The 21,815-nt window shown below is 39.0% G+C and overlaps 1 protein-coding gene across 1 annotated transcript; it reads left to right on the top strand.

The window, feature by feature from the left end:
* The first annotated feature begins 4,812 nt into the window (after positions 1-4,812).
* LOC309505218 (germ cell-specific gene 1-like protein) lies at positions 4,813-21,123 on the top strand. The gene is made up of 5 exons (XM_082178582.1): positions 4,813-5,941; positions 8,528-8,575; positions 9,724-9,876; positions 17,299-17,410; positions 19,224-21,123. Exons 1-5 carry the CDS (start codon positions 5,641-5,643, stop codon positions 19,498-19,500), a joined length of 891 nt encoding a protein of 296 aa, XP_082034708.1. The 5' UTR covers positions 4,813-5,640; the 3' UTR covers positions 19,501-21,123.
* The last annotated feature ends 692 nt before the right edge of the window (positions 21,124-21,815 follow it).

Raw genomic sequence — 21,815 nt, 5'->3', positions numbered from 1 at the left:
TAACATGCTCTTATCAGAGCTCCATATTACAGGAATGATGCTATTCTAGCCCCTCTTCCCGGATTCTCTGTGAGTCCCTTGTGATTAGGCACTGTATGAGCCCCGGGCACCTGCCCTTGGGACTTTAGTGTTATGTCTCAAGCACGCACGGCGTTTTACATTGTGTTCCCCTAGCGTAAGATACTTACGCAAGTACGAGAGACCTCTCGTAAGAGAATGTACTCGGTTACTAACGTAACCTCGGTTCTCTCTAGAAGAGGGAACGAGAACTTGCGTATCTTGCCGTGCATGCGTCATGTTCTGATTCGCTTCAGCGATGAAAAACTGACCAAACCAGCCTCTCTGGGCCGTATTTATAGCCCTAGCCCCACCCGATTTCGGCGGGACATGACGTAATGGGCGCGAAGCACCCTCATTGGTTCTGACGTCATGAGGGGCCTCTATCGATAGGCTGGTGCAGTTGCCGCAGAGCAGCCAATGGGCGCGCGAGCTGTCTCGCCCATGTCTGCATGCTGCTGCAATGCGTTTTACATTATTGCAAAATTAAGGATAATTTTTGGCTTCAATATCTCGAGGAAAAGAGGTTTTCCCCTAGCGTAAGATACTTACGCAAGTACTCGTTCCCTCTTCTAGAGAGAACCGAGGTTACGTTAGTAACCGAGTACGTTTTTATTCCATCCGCACGCACCGAGCGAAACTCAAGCAGTTCTGCACGTTCACATTCTTCCACAACGAACGGAACTGTCTGTGTTTTAGCGTGTGCACAATAATAAAACGAGTGCATTTGTATTAAGCGACTCGGGCGACCCGGGTTTGATCCCAGTCCGAAGTGGTTCCTACATTCAATGTGCAAATATCTGTTCCCATTGTCTCACTGATGTTCTCTGGATAAGTAAGTTACTGGTATATGGTAAAGGGACTGCATTTATATAGCGTACAGACCTATGGCCACCAAAGCGCTTTACATAGCCTCACATTCACCCTGAGGGTGGCCTGAGGGGAGTATACTGAGGCAGGTCAGTAAAATGCAATTTCTCATATAGGGCCCTATTTTAACGATCTGAAACGCAAGTGTCAAAGCGCAAAGCGCAAGTAACTTTGTGGGCGGGTCTCGGCGCTGTTGCTATTTTCCCGGCGGGATAAATGACTCTTGCGCCAGGCGCAAATCTAAAATGGGTTGGTCTGAAGTAGCTTCATTATTCATAGGTGTGGTTTGGGCGTAACGTGAAATAAACCAATCAGAGCGTCATCTCACATTCCCTTTAAGAGCAGAGGCGCTTTTTCCATAGCGGATTGCTATTGTAACGGCGGATTTGCCAGACGCGCGCCAGGAGCGGTTCACAGCCAAGGAGAGCAACGCTCTCGTCACGGCCGTAAAAGAGAGAAGTTACATTGAAATGGAGAAACCCACCCAAATTAACTTCGGTTAAACACGCGTATGGTAATTTGGGTAAATGTGTAAGCTAGATGTATGCTTTTATAATAAATTATCTATCTATCTATCTATCTATCTATCTATCTATCTATCTATCTATCTATCTATCTATCTATCTATCTATCTATCTATCGTAATAATGTATGATTTGCAAAAATGAAAACTGCTGCTTCTGTGTAGATTAGAGAATCAAAGTGCGCGTTGTGCACAGGCTACATTGATTATGGCCAAGCATGCGCCCTTAAAATAGCATATGAATAACATGCGCAACGCGCCACTGACTTTAAACTATTTTTTCCTGGTTAGTGGCGCAATTGTTTTCTAAACCTGCAAAATAGCATGAAGGAACGTTTGCGCCGGAACACGCCTCCTCTTTTCGCTGAACCGCCCCCGGGAGCGCAAGTGTATTTCCTAACTTACCGACGTGCTTCTGTGGAGGGAAAAGTCCGCTTTGCGCGGGTGCAAAATAGGAATGATACATGCGTCGGTGTACAAAGTCACTTGCGCTGGGTGCAAGATAGGGCCCATAGTGTCATTATTTATAAAGATGACTTTATTGTAGCCTATTTGAAGCACACTATAATGATGCCAGTAGCACATTTCAAGTTTACTTGGAATGCCATTGCATTGTGTAACAATGTGTAACACTCTTACAGTGCAATTGAATTGCAATTGTAATGTCACCAAAATATATTAAGCTGAGTTACAGTTTAAGCTGAGGGAATTCTGCATTTTAAAACTTAAATACAGGAGTAGGCTATATATTAAAGTGCCTTGGAATTCTTGGAATAGTTCCACTTTAGCACAAACAAGTATATTAAATACAACTTTAGTTGAACTTCAGCACTGCTTTTGTACAACTAAAATGCATTTAGTACAAAATTGGTTGTTTCAGTTTAATAGACTTTAAGTATATCAATTTATAGTGTAGCATAAATACACGTAGTAATAAATTGTGCTTCAGTATACAATCTTTTCACTAGGGGATGAGGACTGATTTTATTTTTCATATGCGCTCTGCTGTTGAGGCTTGGCTTGAGAGAGGTCAAATCTGATTTATGTAATCAGTTGAATTCAGTCATTTAACAGGATTATCTAATGTTGACATTGTGATTTTAAAAATGTTCAGAAACAATTGATGTTTTTCAGAATTAATTTGCCGCTTTACATGGATAAATACGTGGAATATCTCTTAGTCATGAAGCCAACACTTATACTGTCTTTTACAGTATAGAATAAACAACAACAACAACAACAACAAAAGCAATTAAGTTTGGGATAGGAGGATATGCAGGTAAGGATTACATGCTTTAGCTTCTCTTTTCCAGGAGGTTACAGCAAAACCACAATCAAGAGGGCAGCGTGGTCATGATTACAATCTGTGTTCATGCCCTTTAACATTTAACCAAGCACAGATATTGAAGGATTAATTCTGAAATGAATGTATGAAAAATGCAACGTACAGAATAAGTAAAACTGACTCATCACAAAACTGGTTTAGACTTTTAAAAAATTCAACTATCAAACCTGCTGTGGTGTTTGACTCAGCGACAGTTTGATACATTTTTCTTGGTGTTCTATGTTCTACGTTTCTGATCACTTTGATAATTAGGTTGTTTTGCATATTTCACGAACACGTCATTTTAAAGTCAAAATTAAAATCCTTGCAAAAATGCAACTCAATACGTACTGTGTCTAACAAGGAGAGAGCAATGTTTGAGCAATCGCTATTATATAGGGCATTGGATGTAGTTTGTATATGTAGGACATGGTCCTCATCAAATGTCAGCGCAGATAATCCTCAAAGCATCTGAAACTCCTTTTAAATGAGGTTTGTAGACAAATCACCTGTGTGTTATTATTCCTGAATTTTTTATTAAAATTAAATTTTTTATCATTATTATAACTTATCCTAAATCTATATTGCATTAGAGTTTGTAGTTTCTAGGACAATGGAAGACAATATGAATGCACTAGGTTGAATATTATTGTAATCTGTGTTTATTTTGTTGAGCATCAGAAATCTAATGGTAATCATATGGATTATTTGTTGCATAATTTCACTCCTACAGAAAATACTGAATACTTCTGCCATATTTCATCGGTCATTATCAGATATTAGTGTTCATAGCTAGCTTTTTAAAAATACTTATTTCAGTGAATCATATTTTTCATAGGCCTGAACAATAAAAAAATAAATAATAATAATAATAATCAGCATTGAATTATATTAATATGCATAATATTAATATGGACATATGCTGAATAGGATAATGTAGATGTTTGGTTCTAAATATCTTTTTTTAATGGGATCATTCTCTATTTTTGATGGTTTCTCACTCTTGAAGGTCAATAAATCACCTCACAACATGCACTCTGGTCAGTACAATCCTTGCTGCAACCTAACCCGTATTTAATTTAGTCTAAGACATACATTTTGTATAGTTTTGTTTATGGTTTTCAAGGATTAGAGGATAATATGTATCTTGTCCAGCAACCTGATTTGGTAAGTTTAAATGGATATTGCACCCAACATGTTTGTTTTTTTGTCAGTTAGTTTGTTTTTGGATGTCAGTGGACCAAACGGCGACTTGATTGGTTACCAGTAATCTTCAAAATATCTTCTTTTTTGGTTTCAAATGTAACCGGTGACAGAATCTTCATTGGGATGAACAGATGCATTTTGTTGGATAAATAAAAAATAAAAAAAATAAAAAAATAAAATTGCCTTAACAAAAGTAGGTACAAGCAATACAATGTTGCATTTTCTAAAATGAATATCTCTGTGACAAAGCATGAAATATCCGGAAACAGATAAACCTCAGGATTCCATATTACATAACATCCTTCACTGTTCTTTTATATCATGAGCTTTAAACCTGTATTGGTATTTCCGGTTCAACAGCACCTTGGAAGAACATGGGGGAAAAAAAGTAATTTCCTCCTTTTCCCTATATATCCCTCCTTTATCCTCTGCTAGGATCCATCCCTGTAAAAAATCTCTTTTCACCTGTTCATGAAATTACTTTGGGAAAAAATCACATGGACAATTATTATAACCTACTGTATTATTATAATACCCTTGTGATATTATATGCCTTACAGAGATTAGTTTTTTTTAAAAAGAAGAAAAAACTGATGTCATGCAAAAACCCATATGACTTGCGTAGAACACAATACCTCCGTTTCTTCCAAATACTAGTGCATAGTGAAATAGACTATGTTTATGGCACTTTCATGGTGCTTTTTTGGTCATTTTTGTTGTTTGACACCCCCAGAAACCGTTCGCTTACATTGTGAAAGTTTTTTTAAAAGAACAGTGTGGACATTTTTCTAAACATTGCAAAAACTTTAACTAAAAAAAAAAAAAAAAAAAAAACCCTCTCTTTATTCTCTCCAAGATAATTTGTGAATTCCTGAATAATAAAAGTTAAATAATAATTTACAGCATAAGCCCCTGTGGGCTTAATCCAGTGTCTGTTTGTGCTGACATCTGTCTTAAAGCCCTTAAACATATTTCCCATAGCCATTTCCCTACATTTGTATGAAATATCCCACATTAATCATCCAGCTGTCAAATCAGACAGGATTTGCTGTGTGTGTGTGTGTGTGTGTGTGTGTGTGTGTGTGTGTGTGTGTGTGTGTAGCAATAATTTTTGCATGTGCAAACAGATGTAAGAGCTTCTTCGCAGCATCAAAGATGTTACAGATTTATCTTTATCTTCTTTACTGTAAACCATTGTTGAACAAACTGTTGCACTTCATTGACATGTTCACTGAGGCAGTCTTGAAAATGGAGGAAGTTCCCACTGAGATTTGGCAGATAGCCCTGCATCAGATTGAAGAATAATCTGATTGATAATCTGTTTTATTGCTATGCTCACAAAAATAAGCTACGGGTTTAGATGGAAGAACAATTTCCCCTTTGAAATGATAACAGTGAAAAGGATGGGGGGAAGGGAACCGTGGGTGGGGTGGGGAAGGGTAAGTTAGAGCGAAACATAAGAGACTCATAGCATTAGAGCTAGACATGAAGTAGAGCAGCTGTCATTTGTGAAAGCTCTGAGTCCGTCCAGTTGGTCTTCCAAGGAGAAGAAAGCACAGATGGGACGCATTAGCAAGCATCTGCAAAACAAAAGTTTGAATGTCTGAAGCAAGGACCTCGAAACCAGGATCACTCATCTCCTTGTGCCTCCCGGAGCACGATGGGTATACAGCGTGCTCAGAGAGCATCTCTGGCGCTCACGCTCAACTACGTGGCATTGGCCATGGCGATCTCCGCCGTCACCACCAGCTACTGGTGTGAGGGGACCAGAAAGGTGGTCAAGCCTTTCTGCATGGGGCCGGTGAAAGTCAAGCAGACGTACTGCATCCGCTTTAACAGCTCCGACATCAACGACACACGGCTGGTGCAGTACATCTATGAGACCGGAGAGGAGAAGTTCCTCATGAGGAAGTTCCACGCAGGCATCTGGTACTCCTGTGAACAAACCATGGACTTACAAGGTAAGACAGCATTACTGCCTCTTTCTCATGGCTACTGCCTACAAAAACCACTGGTGTTTTCATTTAAAGTGCAGTGCAGAAGTTCATTCTCCAGATCTGGCTCTGGACTCTGGAGAAATGGATGTGGGTAACACTTTACAATAAGGTTGTATTTGTAAACATTAGTTCATGCATTGGTTAAAATTAGCAATGATCAAAATTCTGCATACAGCATTAATCTTTGTTAATGTTAAATTGTGCATTTACTATGCATTTCTTAGTAAACAGCTTTAGTTAATCGAATCATCTCTTAACATTAATAGCTTACATTTTTAACATTTGTAATGCAATAGTTAACGTGAAGTATAAAATGAATAACACCCCTTTACAATGTGAATTAATCTTGGTTTATGTTCATTTATAAAGGCTATTTACATGTCTGGAAACAAATCACAATAAGGTTTAAAAAAAACAAAAAAACAATGATTAATGCTTTTACAGGACTGTTATTATTCCTGGGTTATGTTAAATTCTACACAATACTAATACCACCATTTCTAAGTATAAATTAAAGCACTGGTTCCCCACCCTGGTCCTGGAGGCCCTCCAACACTGCACATTTCTGATGTTTTATCTGACACAACCATCTGAGGTCTTGCGGTCTTTACTAATGAACTAAATGAAGGAAGAAAGCAGTAAGAACTAGCATGGCAAGCTACACAGCATCTCGTTCTCTGTTCGGGGAACCGAGATGTTCCTTTCAATAGGTTTGCATGATGCTGCATCATGAGCTATGTGCCAGGAGTGGTGCAAAAACAGCAATTCTGGAGAGTGTAGTTCCATCAATGCAAATTCAAGATGGGTGTAGTCTCCCATATACTTTTTCAACATCAGAAAGTGGACCAGATATACTAAACAGGGCAAATTAGCATGAGAGCGAAATTCGAACAGAGCGCAAATGGAAAGTACTGCGTGTGATCTACGGAAGACGCGCAAATGAAAGAACACCAATTTCATAATGACCAACAAGAGCAGCGCAAATTAGCCTCTGGTTTAAGACTTGCTTTTTGGGGGGCGTTAAATAATGGCGCAAATACCAGTAAACTGACAAGCGCCAACCTTAGTAAATCACCTTCCATGATTCATTTAAATGATGTTTTATTAACAAAGTTCGGGAGGAGCACGTTCAGATAATTAACCTAAATTAACTCAAGAGGAGCGCACTCAGTTAATCAACCCATTACCTAAATAAGAGGTATATGTACAGCAGACTTACCTCCGTTCGTCCACAGTTTAACAGCATCCCTCTACCACCCCATCTCCTCACTTCTAGTCCTAACTACTCTTTCAACAACCGGGGGGAGTACTCTGGGTTCGGGCAAAAATTCCGAGCTCGGAGCCCTAACTTATGCATAACCTTTACTCCACTTAATTACATGTAAGTGTGAACTCATGAAATACTCTCCTCCCATAAATTTTGAGTCTGAAAGGGAAACTCCTACAAATGCATATGCAGTAAGGTGTCCACGCCTTTTCACCTTTTTAACTGTGTGTCTTTAGTAAATCCTGACAGTAGTTTTTTTATTAGTAAAGATTTAGATTTAGTTAGTAAATCTGGCCCGGTATCGGCTGTAAAAGCCAGACTCCCTTTGAGAAGGAGACACTTCTTCTACGGCTCCTCTTTCCAAAGGGGAAGAACTTAGAACTTCCTGCCCCAAAATGAGAGCCTCCCAACCCGCAGCTATAGGGAACAGTCCATTGAAAAAAAGCGGACCACGATGGAATTGGATGATGTTCCCCAGTTTTATGGTTCAAAGAATCATCCCATTTGGCAAAAGTCTCCTCCTTGCTAGATGAAGGAGAGAGGCATCAGTCTCTCTGAAAAGCATAAACTCCAAAAGTCTTGTAGCATGGAGAAAACAGGAGTACATTGTCATATGGGGCATCACACGGTCTGCTTTCGTCAAAGACACAGGTTGTGATGGAGCTAACCATAGGCGACATGGTCACCTGAAAATGTGTCATAGTGAGAGAGCCTGAAGCGTCTCCAACCACTACATGAGAAATGAAGAGTATAAAATTGGTTTAACTTGATTGCCGATCTTAATTTAATGCACCTACGTGGGTGCTGGTGTGCCTTTGGACTAGGCCCGTTTCTTGGAGCGGGACGGACCGCATTGCCTAACCACGAAATAGTAGTCTTGTGAGTGAGCCATCTTTAAAAAATACATAACTGCTATCGAACTGCTATCATCTGTAATGCCACACAGCAGAGCTGACAAGCAGAATCAGCCGTGAGCAACCAATCATATAAACCAAACGTTTAGTTGCACAAACACCAAATCAATCGCACACTCCCATAGAGTATTTAAACAGGCTTCAAACAATCATCACTTCTGGTAGCATCAAGTGAACCTATGAAAAGGAACATTAGTTTGCAAAAAACGAACAAGCATGAATTAACAATGAACAATAGCATTTATTATTTATAACAGTAGCCTATAATATATTCTGTAAAACTTGTTCCTTCTTAAAGAATGTGAATCCATTTGTTTGATGTACATTTGGAGCCAGAAGCCAATGTTTACCAGAATTGTCTTTTTATAGGATTTACCTGTAGGAGCTTTTTAGAGATTGCACCAGATCATGAAAGAGGTGGGTAAGTAACAAGTGTTACATGTTATTTATATGAACAATAAAGACAAATAACCTAAAACAAATTCCGTTACATCTACTAGTTCATTAAAGGTATAGTGGAGGATTTTCTTTTTCCGGGTGGATCATCAAGACTATTGGTCCACCTAAGTGTCAATCATTCTGGTGATATGTTTACGTAAGGCCGTCGTACGTGCTCGTCCTTTCTGCGCATGCGCACTTTCAGGTGTATGTGTGTGGTGAACTATGGTTTCAGCCATTCATTGAAGCTCGCCGTTCTCACCGGGTTTTTTCAAAATGTCTGAGGGTCGCAAGAGAAAAAGTGTCTACGAATTGAATGACACGAAGAGAAAGGCCTCTGAAGAAAGAAACAAGACCAGTGTTTTTGGGAGAATATTTCACACGCTGGCGTGCGCTAAAAGCACAGGTTGGGCTTCCCACTGATGCCTCAGTCGCGAAGTTTCTACTCGACAGGTAAAGTTTGGCATGCTATTTGGAGAAATCCATTTAAAATCACTGCTAGTAAAAGTTAATGTAAGCTATGATTAGCGATGCTAGCTTTTAATAGGCGTTCCCTCTCGGGAGCAGGTAGAGTGTTGCGCATGTGCATTTTTCTCAAAAAGTCGAGAGGGCGGTTCTTTTCTAAAATTCGGGAAAATCCTCCGCTATACCTTTAAATTCAAAAACTAACACCACCCAAACACTTCTCTAGACAAGGTCATCAGATTTTCTTTTGCTTACAATATGTGCAAGTGTGCATGTAAGCTTTGATGCTTGTGAGAGGTCAAAGATTACTTGGAATGAGTAACAGTGTTCAGTAACTGAGGATAAAGTAGCCTAAAGGTGGTTCACATCAGTTTCTGTGTAATAGACGGAAATAGCTACATTTTAAAGTCATTAATCCCCTTTTCATATTTTTGTATTTATTAAAAAAACTATTTTTTTACTGAGAACAAAGCACAACTTTTTTAGCGGAATTATATATATATATGTATATATATATTTAAAAAAGTCTACAATAGTAGAAAAGAGGAGCATGTTCTTAAAGTATGTATGGAATAATGTATAAATGTAAATGCTAATTTAAAAGCAAAAGGACAACAATGTCTCTCTCTCTCTCTCTCTCTCTCTCTCTCTCTCTCTCTCAGAAGTACTCTGGCTGTGTATTGTGGCTGAGTGTCTGTACATTGGTCTTCTGTTCACCGGTGGAGCTATGATGGTCATAGAGATGTGTCCATGCTTTAACATGATGAACAGACTCAAGCTCAATGCCTTTGCAGCTCTATGCACCGCTCTCTCAGGTAAAAATAAATAAAACACATAAGAACAGTTGGGGCAGTACATATTTAAGGGCTTATCTTTTTTTAAATAAACAGTTAATTGCATTTAGTTTAAGATAGCCTACTGTTAGTTTTGAATGTATATATCTGCTATAGGGCTGGTATGACGGTACTGTATATCGTGACCACGGTATAACGTCTATCATTAGAGATTTTACAATATCATCTATTTCTCTGTATGTAAATATATCTGCATAGCACAGTACTAGTGATAAAGAAACATGCATGAATGAGAAACTGAAGAGTGGGACATGCTTGATGATGAGTGCAATAAACTGTAAAAAAGAACTCAATGCGTTTGGTGCTCGCGCTGACTGACATTCACCAGAAGTGTGCTAAGACAGTAGTTCCTTTGCAAAGACCAGACTGTTAGGATTTGCTCTGGTTGTTGATGTAGTTCAGACTGTTGTGCATCAGAATTAGCCAAATTGCTGAATACTGAATAAGCACTGGTTTGTAAATGTTGGCGGTAATGTTAATATTTTCATGGATATGACATTCTGTGCTGCGTTCCAGTCCAAAATTGTCATGCCCTTCACTCGCTAACTTCCCTCCGTCTCGTTCACTCGGATGTACAGTACGTCATGCTTATGTTGCACGAGTGCCCACTACTGGCGGAAACTGCAATGGGCTGAACTGGAACGTCCTCAGCCCTTGATCACTTGGAATCAGCTATGGAGTTTATTTATTTATTTATTTATTTTTCATTTAAGAATTTGTTTAATGCGGCATCCAAATGTTTATAGGTGTGTTTGAGTTGTTAAAAAAAAAAAAAGAAAAGAATTAATATATAATAGAGTTGTTTGTTGTGGTGGTGATTAGATGAGATCTGTGGGGACGTATCGGTCACAATCGTACTGCATTGTGGGACATATATGTGCCTGAAGTGTACATATGAAGTAGACTCGCTCCCTCGGTCAAAATCGAGGGAACGAGGGTCTGTCCATATAAACTTCCCTCGTCCACCTCATGAAGTGCTTAGGGAAGTCTGCAAGTGCGTGTCTAAAAGTGGACTGGAACGCAGCCATAGTGTCACAATCAGGGCTTGACATTAACTTTTTTACTCACCTGCGACTGTGGCTAGTGGGTTTCCAAAGTTACTAGTGACTCAGCATTTTCACTGGCCACCATTTTGACAATGATACCATGGTGAATAACTGCCATATGGATATTTTTAATATTATCAGGTAAATTAGGCTGCTGTCACTTGAAGCATGGATCCATTATACTGTTCCACGTGCATTTTCTTTCTCAACTGTTTACGTTCACTTAAAACATAACTGACTGTGTTTACGTGATTACTCACCAAGACCGGCATTTTGTCATTATGTTTTGTGTATTTGACTGTTTAAGCGCAATAAGCAGCGAAAAATAACAACATTTAGTACTAAGAGGCGGCTTTATGTGGTGCACTTTGGGTGTGAGCACAAAATCTGCGGGAATTAGTCAAATGATGCGCAATACATGCTGTAGCAACTCATGTAATAAGTATTACATTATTATTGTAACAAAACTCAATGTAATAAAAAAATTACGTTATGAGAAATGTATTACATTATAAACTCATCAAAAATATGTCATATTTTTACAATTGTCATAGCTTTTAAAACATAAAAAAAATGTATTCCATTACAGTACACCACTGTCACATTTTGGTTTTGTCATTGTCATGTTTCTGTGTCTTGTCATGTGATTCCCTGTAGACCACTGTTTGTAAGTTCATGTTCATGTCTTCATTTTGAGTTTTTCATGCCACGCCATGTTTTTGTTTCAAGTTTGATCTTGTTTGTAATAAACTGCACTTGGGATCTCAATAAGCTTGCCTCCAGTGGATCCCGGCTTACAGAATACTTGACCGTCAACAATGAACCCAGCAGTTGCCCTCCTAAATTATAAATCTACGCCAGGGGAATCATCCCCTGGAGGACTATGTTGAGGACTTCTGTGAACTTTGCGATGTGGTAGATTTGAATGACGTGGCTCTAAAGGACATTTTTCATTTTGGGCTGAATGAACCCGTGCGGTCTCGATTGCCAGGGGGAAAACTTCATTTTTCCCTGGCCCAATAACATTGACTATGCCTTGTTGGTGAGTGGCTCAACTTTTACAGTGTTTTTTGCGGACGAGGAGCCCCGCAAAACCACAGTACCCTCCAAGCCTGAGTCTCTTCACGTCACATCTGCCAAGCCTGAGCCTCTTCAGGTCATGCCTGTCAAGTCTGAGCCTCTTCACGTCATGCCTGCCAAGTCTGAGTCTCTTCACGTCATGCCTGCCAAGTCTGAGTCTCTTCACGTCATGCCTGCCAAGCCTGAGCTTCTTCACATCAGGCCTGCCGAGCCTGAGACTGTTCACGTCATGCCTGCCCAGCCAGACAGTGTTCACGTCATGCCTGAGTGCCTGTGTCTTCAGACAGGATGGGCGCCACGCCTGAGTCAGCTCTGGAAGATGCAGCGCTGATCGTGGTGGACACAGCTATTTTGTGTGTGTGGGCAGCACATCGGCTACAACCCGTGAGCCCTCGGTCAGGATGGCCGCCGCCACACCAGTAGGTCCCTTGATAGGGCCATGGAGGCCGCGCCTCTATGGCCCCCTGAAGTGTCGGATCCGCCCTGGCTACCTGAACTTCTGATGTCACCCTGGAGGCTTCATAGCCTGCCAGGTCCGCCCACGCCATGCCACGATCCAGGCCCGTCCATGTCCTGTCCCCCTGCACGGGCCTGGCCCACCATCCCTCCCCCACCATCCCTCCCCCAAGACCTCCGCGACTTATGTATGGTTTTGGTTTTGTTTGGCGTCGGGAGCCGCCCTAAGAGGTTTTGTGACCCTCTGTCACGTTTTGGTTTTGTCATTGTCATGTTTCTGTGTCTTATGTGATTCCCTGTTTGTCATGTGATCCTGCCATTTGTCTTGTCATTGGATAATTGTCTGATCATTGTTCACAAGTGTCCCTTGTCTTGTAATTAGTCTGTGTATTTAAGCCCTTATGTTTGCCATCCTGTAGACTACTGTTTGTAAGTCTATGTTCATGTCTTACCATGTTTTTGTTTCATGTTGGTAAATGGACTGCATTTATATAGCGCTTTCAACAGACCCATGGCCACCAAAGCGCTTTACATCTTGCCTCACATTCACCCATTCATTAATTCACTCATACACCGACGGTGGTGTCAGCCATGCAAGGCGCCATCCAGCTCGTCGGGAGCAGCTGGAGTTAGGTGTCTTGCTCACCTCGACACTTGGTTAGGTGTCTTGCTCACCTCGACACTTGGTTAGGTGTCTTGCTCACCTCGACACTTGGTTAGGTGTCTTGCTCACCTCGACACTTGGTCAGGTGGATCCGGGGACTGAACCACCAACCTTCCGGTTTGTAGACAACCTACATGAACCACTGAGCCACTGCCGCCCCATCTTGTTTGATCTTGTTTGTAATAAACTGCACTTGGGTTCTCAATAAGCTTACCTCCAGTGGATCCCTTTAACTTGCACAGATTAATTGTTCACCACAAGACTAGTAATATGCGCTAACAAAGTAAATAGGGTAAATTTTGTCGGTTTTGAGCTGCGCCCTCTACTGCACAGGCGTAAATATGCATTTCCTTCTGCCTGAGGCTTATTCATTTAACTTTTGGTGTGAAAGGGCCTTAAAATTTGCCAAAAATATAACTTTTTTTGATGTTATTAAAAAACAAACAAGAAAGCCCAGCCCAGGAGAGAAAAAGTAAATCAGAAGTAATGTAACGCGTTACTTTTCATAAAAACTAATTAAGTAATGCAATTAGTTACTTTTTTGGGGAGTAACACAATATTGTAATGCATTACTTTTAAAAGTAACTTTCCTCCAAACTGTTTAACAGTATGTATACAAGAAGTAGCAGCAGCAGTAGTAGTAGTAGTAGTAATAATAATCATAATAATAGTACTAGTCTGGTGGATTTTGTTGGCAGGTTAAGATTGGATTTAGATTTTTTAAATGTACTGTAAAGGAATAGCACTGCTTTATGTTTATTTTTAATTTATTTTTAAATCTATTGCAGGTAGTTTAAGACTATTTAGATTTTTTTAAATGTACTGTAAGGGAATACTAATATTTTTTATGTTTTAAAAAGCTATTACAATTATGAAAATATGACATGTTTTCGGGTGAGTTTAAAATGTAATACATTTCTCATAGTGTAAAATGTTTTATTACATTATGAGCTCAAGATTTTCTAACGTTTTGAGAACATTATTACATTATGAACATTTTATTGCAATAAAAATGTAATACTTATTATGTGCAGTTTTTACATTATGTGCAGTTACATAATGAGTTGCTACACACGCAATCCCATGCCGAAATTCAAGCCCTGCAACAGAAACAATACTCATCTGGAGCAAATGAAGCGAGTGAGTGAGGAGAGGAGGGTTTGAGTGTAACTCGCTGTCGGAGAGATGAGAGAGCAAGAAAGCACAGCTGGTATCGTGTATATATTCTGCGGAAAATAAGTATTGGAAGTATTTCAGTAGTGATTTATACCGAAAAAACTATATTTTTGACACTACATTGTACTTAGTTTATTATTTCACATGCTTTTTTAAAAGACTACAATTAAAAAATGTATATATTATTTATAAAATTCAACCTGCCAAAGTGGCTAGGAGTGACTGCGCTACACGCCACTGCTGAAATACACCTGCATTGTTCATCAAAAGAGTTGCAAAGAGCAATAATATCCTGTTTTTCGAGGATGTGACCTTTTAAGTAAAAATCAAAGAATGTGGGTGACAACTTTCCCTGTTAGTGGTGTGTCTTCTATTAAGGTGTCTTTGATCATGTGAACTGACTATTTTAATATTAAGGACATATTATATTTTTTAATTATAAGGAAATGGAAACGAATTGGAATAAAATAACAGAGAGCAAAAATAAATCAGGCCAGTTGGTTTAACGATCTTCTTTGATAGTTTGACCTGTGTCTGTGTGGCAGAAGACATCCAGAATATTCAAATCTTAAAGGTCTTATCTATTTACCACTGTAAGAAAACCAATCTGTAGAAAAATGGAAAAAGCAGTGGAAATTTTCTGCAAAGATTTTCCATTATGTTTACGGATATCTCCAATGACCTAAAACACAGCACAAGGCGATGCATAATTCAAAATACGGGGAAACATCTGTGAAAAATCAACATAGAAAAGTATTAACACCGTACATCGGGCCCTATTTTAACAGACTTTTCTTTCTTGCTTTCACATTTTTGGCAGACAGAGGAACACTAGTCCCTGTTGAATGCTCATTTACCAGAAAATCCTGCAAGCTCAACTCCTGCCAGTCATCCCCAGCTGTGAAACCGAGATGAGATTATACAGCACAAATCCAACCGCTTCATGGCGCTTTAATGGCTAGATATATTGTTGTATATATATTGTATATATATTGCTTTGCATTGTTGTAACAAAATGTAATGAGGTTTACGCTCAAAACAACAGAAAATGCATCTAAGGAAAGAAAATCGTAATTTAAGCATAAATAATCTCTGAAAAGTTTTAATATTTTACGCTTTTTTATGTGAAAAGTATTTCAATATTTTACTGAAAATAAGAAAAAATTGTGATTAAGAAAAAGTTGTCTTGCAGTGAATGTGTATTTGTGGCAGTGGTGGGAGGTTGTTTTGGACGGGAAGCTATCTCTCTGGTCTGTCCCAACAGCGTGGGGATTTGGTAGTTTGTGCTGTAATCGGATTGGTGTGGGGGGTTAGGGGTTTTGGTACGTGACATGGCCAGCCGAGACCATCATCCCTCCCCCTATTTTTTTTTCCACTATAATCCTGGTTGTAGGAATGCTCACCAACACACTTGATGTACATCAGCACCTGCCATGAGAAGAAACGACACTGAAAAAACACAATAGCCGCTTCATCACATGATGCATGTGCACTGCAGCGGTGTGGTCGGCTTCTGAAATATTTGCATTTGGGTTTTTTAGTTATAAATAAATGTTTCATTTAATGTTTACTTGGTTTCAATTCATAATCAATAGCCTAATATAACATTTCTGTCACAATAAAAAAGTAATCAAGTGTTTCTACCTTATTTTCAAACCAGACAGTGGTTGTAATGAGTGTAATGGTGTAATGAATGTTGCAGGCACTCTAACTTAACTTTGGTGAACGGTAATTTGACCAGCTCACTCGCAGATTTAATTCAGATGTGACTAACTTTGGTCTTAGAAAGCAATCCGTTAACATTCTCATTGATCTCAATAGGACTGATTCGTGGTGTTCGAGGGCAAAGCCAAAGCAAAGTCTGTGTGTCACTGTTTAAAAAAAAAAAAATACATATATGTAAATGTAAATTCATATTCATGTTACGCTTAATGTTGACACTTCAAGGTTAAATAAATGTTACTCACACTATTACAAAAAAATCAACAACAACAACCAATAAAATTATATTTTGTATTTTTACAGTAATAATGCAATTTATGTTTTATTTAATGAAACGAAGTATAAAGATAGTGCTTATTATCATAATTATTCCATAATGGATACTTTATTTGTTACCTGATGTTCACCTGTTCTTTTTAACAGTTAACTTCGGATCATCAGTCATCAAGACTCGGTAAACACTGTAGGTCTCAGACATGAGATGTAACTTAGGCTACTTTTAATTTCACCATACAAAACTGATTGCTCACTTAAAAAAAAAAAAAAAAAAAAGCCCTTGCAGGTCATTTTTGACGTGACAAAGCGGTGATATCTGAGTGGGTGAGTTGTTTACTTACTTTTTATTTGGTCTTTCCATTAACATATTTCTTCAGACTGATTCTCACGAGCACTAAATTGAGAGGCGCGATTTTTACCCGCACAAACAGTGCAATAGCCAATCATAGTGCGATGGACACTTTGCCTCCTCTCACGTGACTTTTCCAAATTTAAGCCGGTAACAGAGAATGTCTAATATGGCCGGTAAGGTTTTTTTTGTTTTGTTTTTTGGGGGGGGGGAGTTGTCAAAACTCAATGGGACTTAATATGGGACCAGGTGAGGCAAGAGAGACTCTTCTCGCCGTAACTTTCACCGCTGGTGTTGCTGTTGGACAGTGCACACTTTTTAAATGTCATATTTCACAATCTGCATTGTTTTAGTTTTCTACTCATCCAGTTCTTTGAGGAGAAACTGCCTATCTTGCCTCCTCGGAGGAAACAACCCTATCACAGCTGGTCAAGTACTCGCTACTACGCCTATTAATTAATATACAATTATTAATAATTTCTACTTCTTATTAAGTTGGTTTTGCAACTGGACAGTTTACTCTTTGAATAGACATTATACTGAAACTCATACTGACATCTTGTGGACAAAGCCAAAAATGACAACATATGCGATGTCATTTTTCTGTGTCCCAGGCCTTTTCGGGATGGTTGCACATATGATGTTCACCACAGCTTTCCAGCTGGCTGTTCAGCTGGGTCCAGAAGACTGGAGACCTAAGACATGGGACTACAGCTGGTCCTATCTGTGAGTCTCATGTATGACACTTTGCAAATAAATTTGCCAGCAGACGTACATTAATAATTGTCAAGCCAGATGCACTAGCAGGATAGTTGATCTTATAGACTTGAAAATTTCTTTTTTGCACAAATACATCAAGTTCTCTACATACAGTGAGTAATGTGAACTTTTATTAATATTATATATATATATATATATATATATATATATATATATATATATATACAGTCAAACCAAAATGTATTCAGACATTTAACATTATACATTTAACAGACATATAACATTTCCCACATTATGACAGTTTATATTTCACTGGTTTTTGCCATCCTTCTGTTAGACTGTCTCACAAATTAATTTGGTTAAATTTAAATACACAATTGGGTAATACCAATTTAGGTCAACCAATTACCAAGCAATACTTAATTTTGATCAGTCTGTGGTGTAAAAAGGTTGCATTAGCAATTAAAGAAAAAACAAACAAACACTTAAGCAAAACATGGTCAGGTCAAAGAGTCTGAATAATTGTTGGTCCCATATATTTTATAAATTTCACTGGTAGTCCACTGTATGAAGAATTTTTGACTATATGTCACAGTTTACTTTATTTTGCTATCCTCACATACATAAATGTGACCCTGGACCACAAAACCAGTCACATGGGTCAATTTTTTTTAAATTGAGATTTATACATCACGAAAAGCTGAATAAATAATCTTTCCATTGATGTATGGTGTAACGCAGGGGTGGGCAACTCCGGTCCTGGAGGGCCACTGTCCTACAGAGTTTAGCTTCAACCCTAATCAAACACACCTGAACAAGCTAATCAAGGTCCTCAGGATTACTAGAAAATTACAGGCAGGTGATTTTTTCAGGGTTGGAGCTAAACTCTGTAGGACAGTGGCCCTCCAGGACGGTCACCAGCTGGAGTGCCCTTGAGTGCCACCAGAGGGCACTCCACACCAGACTATCATATTTCACTCACACTACATTTCCCAGAACTCACTGCCCGGACTCATTATCATTGATTGCATTCACCTGTATCTTATTGCCCTGTTAGTCTCAGCCTATTTATACCTTGTACATTCATTCATTCCCTGCGAAGTCTTGTTTGTGTCACACTGCATTTCTGAGCGTTTATCCTGTGTTTTGTTTATCTGGTTTTTGATCTTGGACTGTTTCCTTTGCTCTGTTTGCCCTGTTTGACCCCGCCTGTACGACCTTCCTTATTAAAAGCTGCATTTGGATCTCAACCTTTGTGTCTCGGAGCAGTTCGTGACATATGGTTTGTTAGGATAGGACAATATTTAGCCGAGATACAACTATTTGAAAATCTGGAATCTGAGGGTGCAAAAAAATCGAAACATTGAGAAAATCTCCTTTAAAGTTGTCCATTTATGTTCGCGATTGTGTTGCATTCACTCACAAAAATAAATGTTTATATGTTTACGGTAGGAAATTTACAAAATATCTTCATGGAACATGATCTTTACTTAATATCCTAATGATTTTTTTGACCCATACAATGTATTGTTGGCTATTGCCACAAACCCGTGCGACTTATGACTGGTTTTGTGATCCAGGGTCACTTAACTATAGTGTCCTGCACCCACTAGTAAAAAAAAAAAAAAAAAAAAAAATTATATCTGGTGTCTGAATCATTTTTGGTTTGACTGTATATAGGCTAACTGTATTTATTGGAATGCATCAACTACAGTAAATATACAGTATGTGTCAGTTATGTTTTACCCTCTTTTTTTAGTACTAAAATAAAATAAAAAAATAGAATATTAAATATAATCTTCTCTCCACTTTTTCTCAGTCTGGCATGGGGCTCGTTCGGCACCTGCATGGGCTCGGCGGTCACGGCATTAAACCGCTACACCAAAACCATCATTGAGTTTAAGTTCAAGCGGAGGACGATTGAGAAGAAACTGCGCATCAAGCAGATTCTGGAGCTGGACGTGCCAGAAGACTTATGGTACACCACTTCATTACAAGAGGAAGCAGACCAACACACTGCTCTGTATGTGAACGGCACCGACCCGTCCTGCATCAACTCCACTATACTGGACAATTGGGGCAGAGCATACTGCTGAAACTCATGAAGGACACTGCCCCTCTTCAGCACAGACATTTCTGTGCATTTATATCATAGGGCTTCTGTCAACAGAGCAGGATATGGACTAAAGTTATTTTGCAGTGCCACATCTGTTCTGACAAGACTCTCTGTGCTACCGTGAACTTTGTTCATATGCTGATAACTGAGGTTTAAAGTAATGTTCTGAGTTTAAAAAACAAGTTAAGCTCTATCGACAACAAATGTGACTAACGTCAGTTATCACGGAATATAATTCATGCTGAAACAATGTTGGTATTCTTGACAAAAACATAGTTTGACATTGTTGACTTAATGGACAGTTCTTATTTTTATGGAATTTTGAAGTATTTATAATAATGGATTTATCCACGCACATCATTATTATAATTTCCATGCGCTCTCTTTAATGATAGTAACTTTAATTAATTGTTCCTCCTATAAATATACACTATATGGGCAAAAGTGTTGGGACAACCGACCTTTGCACCAACAGGGACTGTATAATGACATTGCATTCTAAACACATAGACATTAAAATATGGAGTTGGTCCCCCCTTTAATTGAAACAATTGAATTAAATGTGACCCTGGACCACAAAACCAGTCACATGGGTCAATTTTATGAAATTGAAATATATACATCATATGAAAGCTGGATAATTGATGTATGGTTTAGGACAATATTTGGGCGAGATACAACTATTTGAAAATCTGTATTCTGAGGGTGCAAAAAAAAAAAAAAACCTTGGGAAAATGGCCTTTAAAGTTGTCAATTTATGTTCGCGATTGTGCTGCATTCACTCACAAAAATACATGTTTTATATATTTACAGTAGGAAATTTACTAAATATCTTTACTTAATAGCCTAATGTTTTTTGGCATAAAAGAAAAATCGATAATTTTGACCCATACAGTGTATTGTTGGCTATTGCCACAAATATACGCGTGCTACTTGTGACTGGTTTTGTGATCCAGGGTCACAAATAATTAAGAGGTGTGTCCCAATACTTGTACATATAGTGTATATGGGAGTGCAGCTATATGTATTTAAAAGTAAACTATTTTATGTATTATGGTTTTTAATCCAAAAGCAAGGTTAGTTCAAATGGAGCACAAAGCAAAAATATTTTCTGTGATGATTGACACCATGTCACATGTACTGTCATTAGACTTGTTCTCTAACCCAGAGTAGCCTATTATACCATGCATTGTTTGTTGTTATATATATTTTTAAACATTTAAAAATTGATTAATGCATGTCTATTCATTTGAAATGTCATTATGTCTCATATGAACTTTAAACCACAGAGAGGTACGGACGCCATCTTCTGGACCGACATTTCAGTGCCTCTGGCAGAAATAAGACTCCTTTAATAAGACATGCTCCAGTGCCACATTTATTACACACTTGTGTCAATGCCAACCATCTTGTATATGCACTTGTTGTAGGATGAGTGAAATCCCTCAATCTCTTATGGATGTAAGCGTGGGTTTCTGGATTAGTTCTTCTGTCTTTGATCGCACGGAAAGCGGTTGAGTTTTACTTGTATGTGTGGTGCATGTTGATGAAGCGCTGCTTATTAAATGGATAATTAATATAAAAATGACATCTGTCATCATTAACTAACCCTCACATAGCATTTTCTCATCACTGTCATGCGTCGGATTTATGATGTTTTGGTCTGATTGTTACAGTTTTTGATATATGCATGAGTAGCCTAAGAAATTTGATGGATGTGATAGTGTCACGGGGTGACAAACAGCTCCAGATCTGTATGAGTGTTGGTCGTCATGACAACTAAACGGCAGATTGGCGACAGGTGTAGGGACTTCACTCTGAGCGTCTGATTGAGGCCACTCCCGCTTTTAGAGAGGATAAAACACACGAGGAGGAGAAGGCTGGGTGTACTGTGCCATGCTGTGGTGCTGTGTTGTTCTTCTGCCCTGTTGATCTGGATCGTCCTCCCCCCCGATCGTTGGTGGTCTCTCTCTCGTGGGGAATTGGTTATGGGCACTGCAGTTGAGGGGTTGTCTTGAAGGAAGAGGAGCGTTGTTTGAGAGGACGCGAGGACGGCCCAGAGGAATGAAACGCGCTGACTGAGCTGGAGAAGAGAGAGATGAGTAGTTAACAAACTGCATCTCATAATTGCATTGTGTTCTCCACTAAATTGGGTATTGGATTGAAGTGTTTGGAGCATGTGTACACCCTTCACCGAGTGAAATACTGATTCTTTGTCGATCTCTCACCTCCTCTCCCCGATTGGAGTTCAGCGAAGTGAAGTCCGTCTGTGACCGCGAGGAAAAATCTCTCGAG

The sequence above is a fragment of the Leuciscus leuciscus genome, assembly GCF_965113295.1.
Source record: "Leuciscus leuciscus genome assembly, chromosome: 1".
NCBI lineage: Eukaryota > Metazoa > Chordata > Actinopteri > Cypriniformes > Leuciscidae > Leuciscus > Leuciscus leuciscus.
The sequence above is the reverse complement of the archived record's forward strand: the minus strand, read 5'-3'. Positions and strand labels throughout refer to the sequence as shown.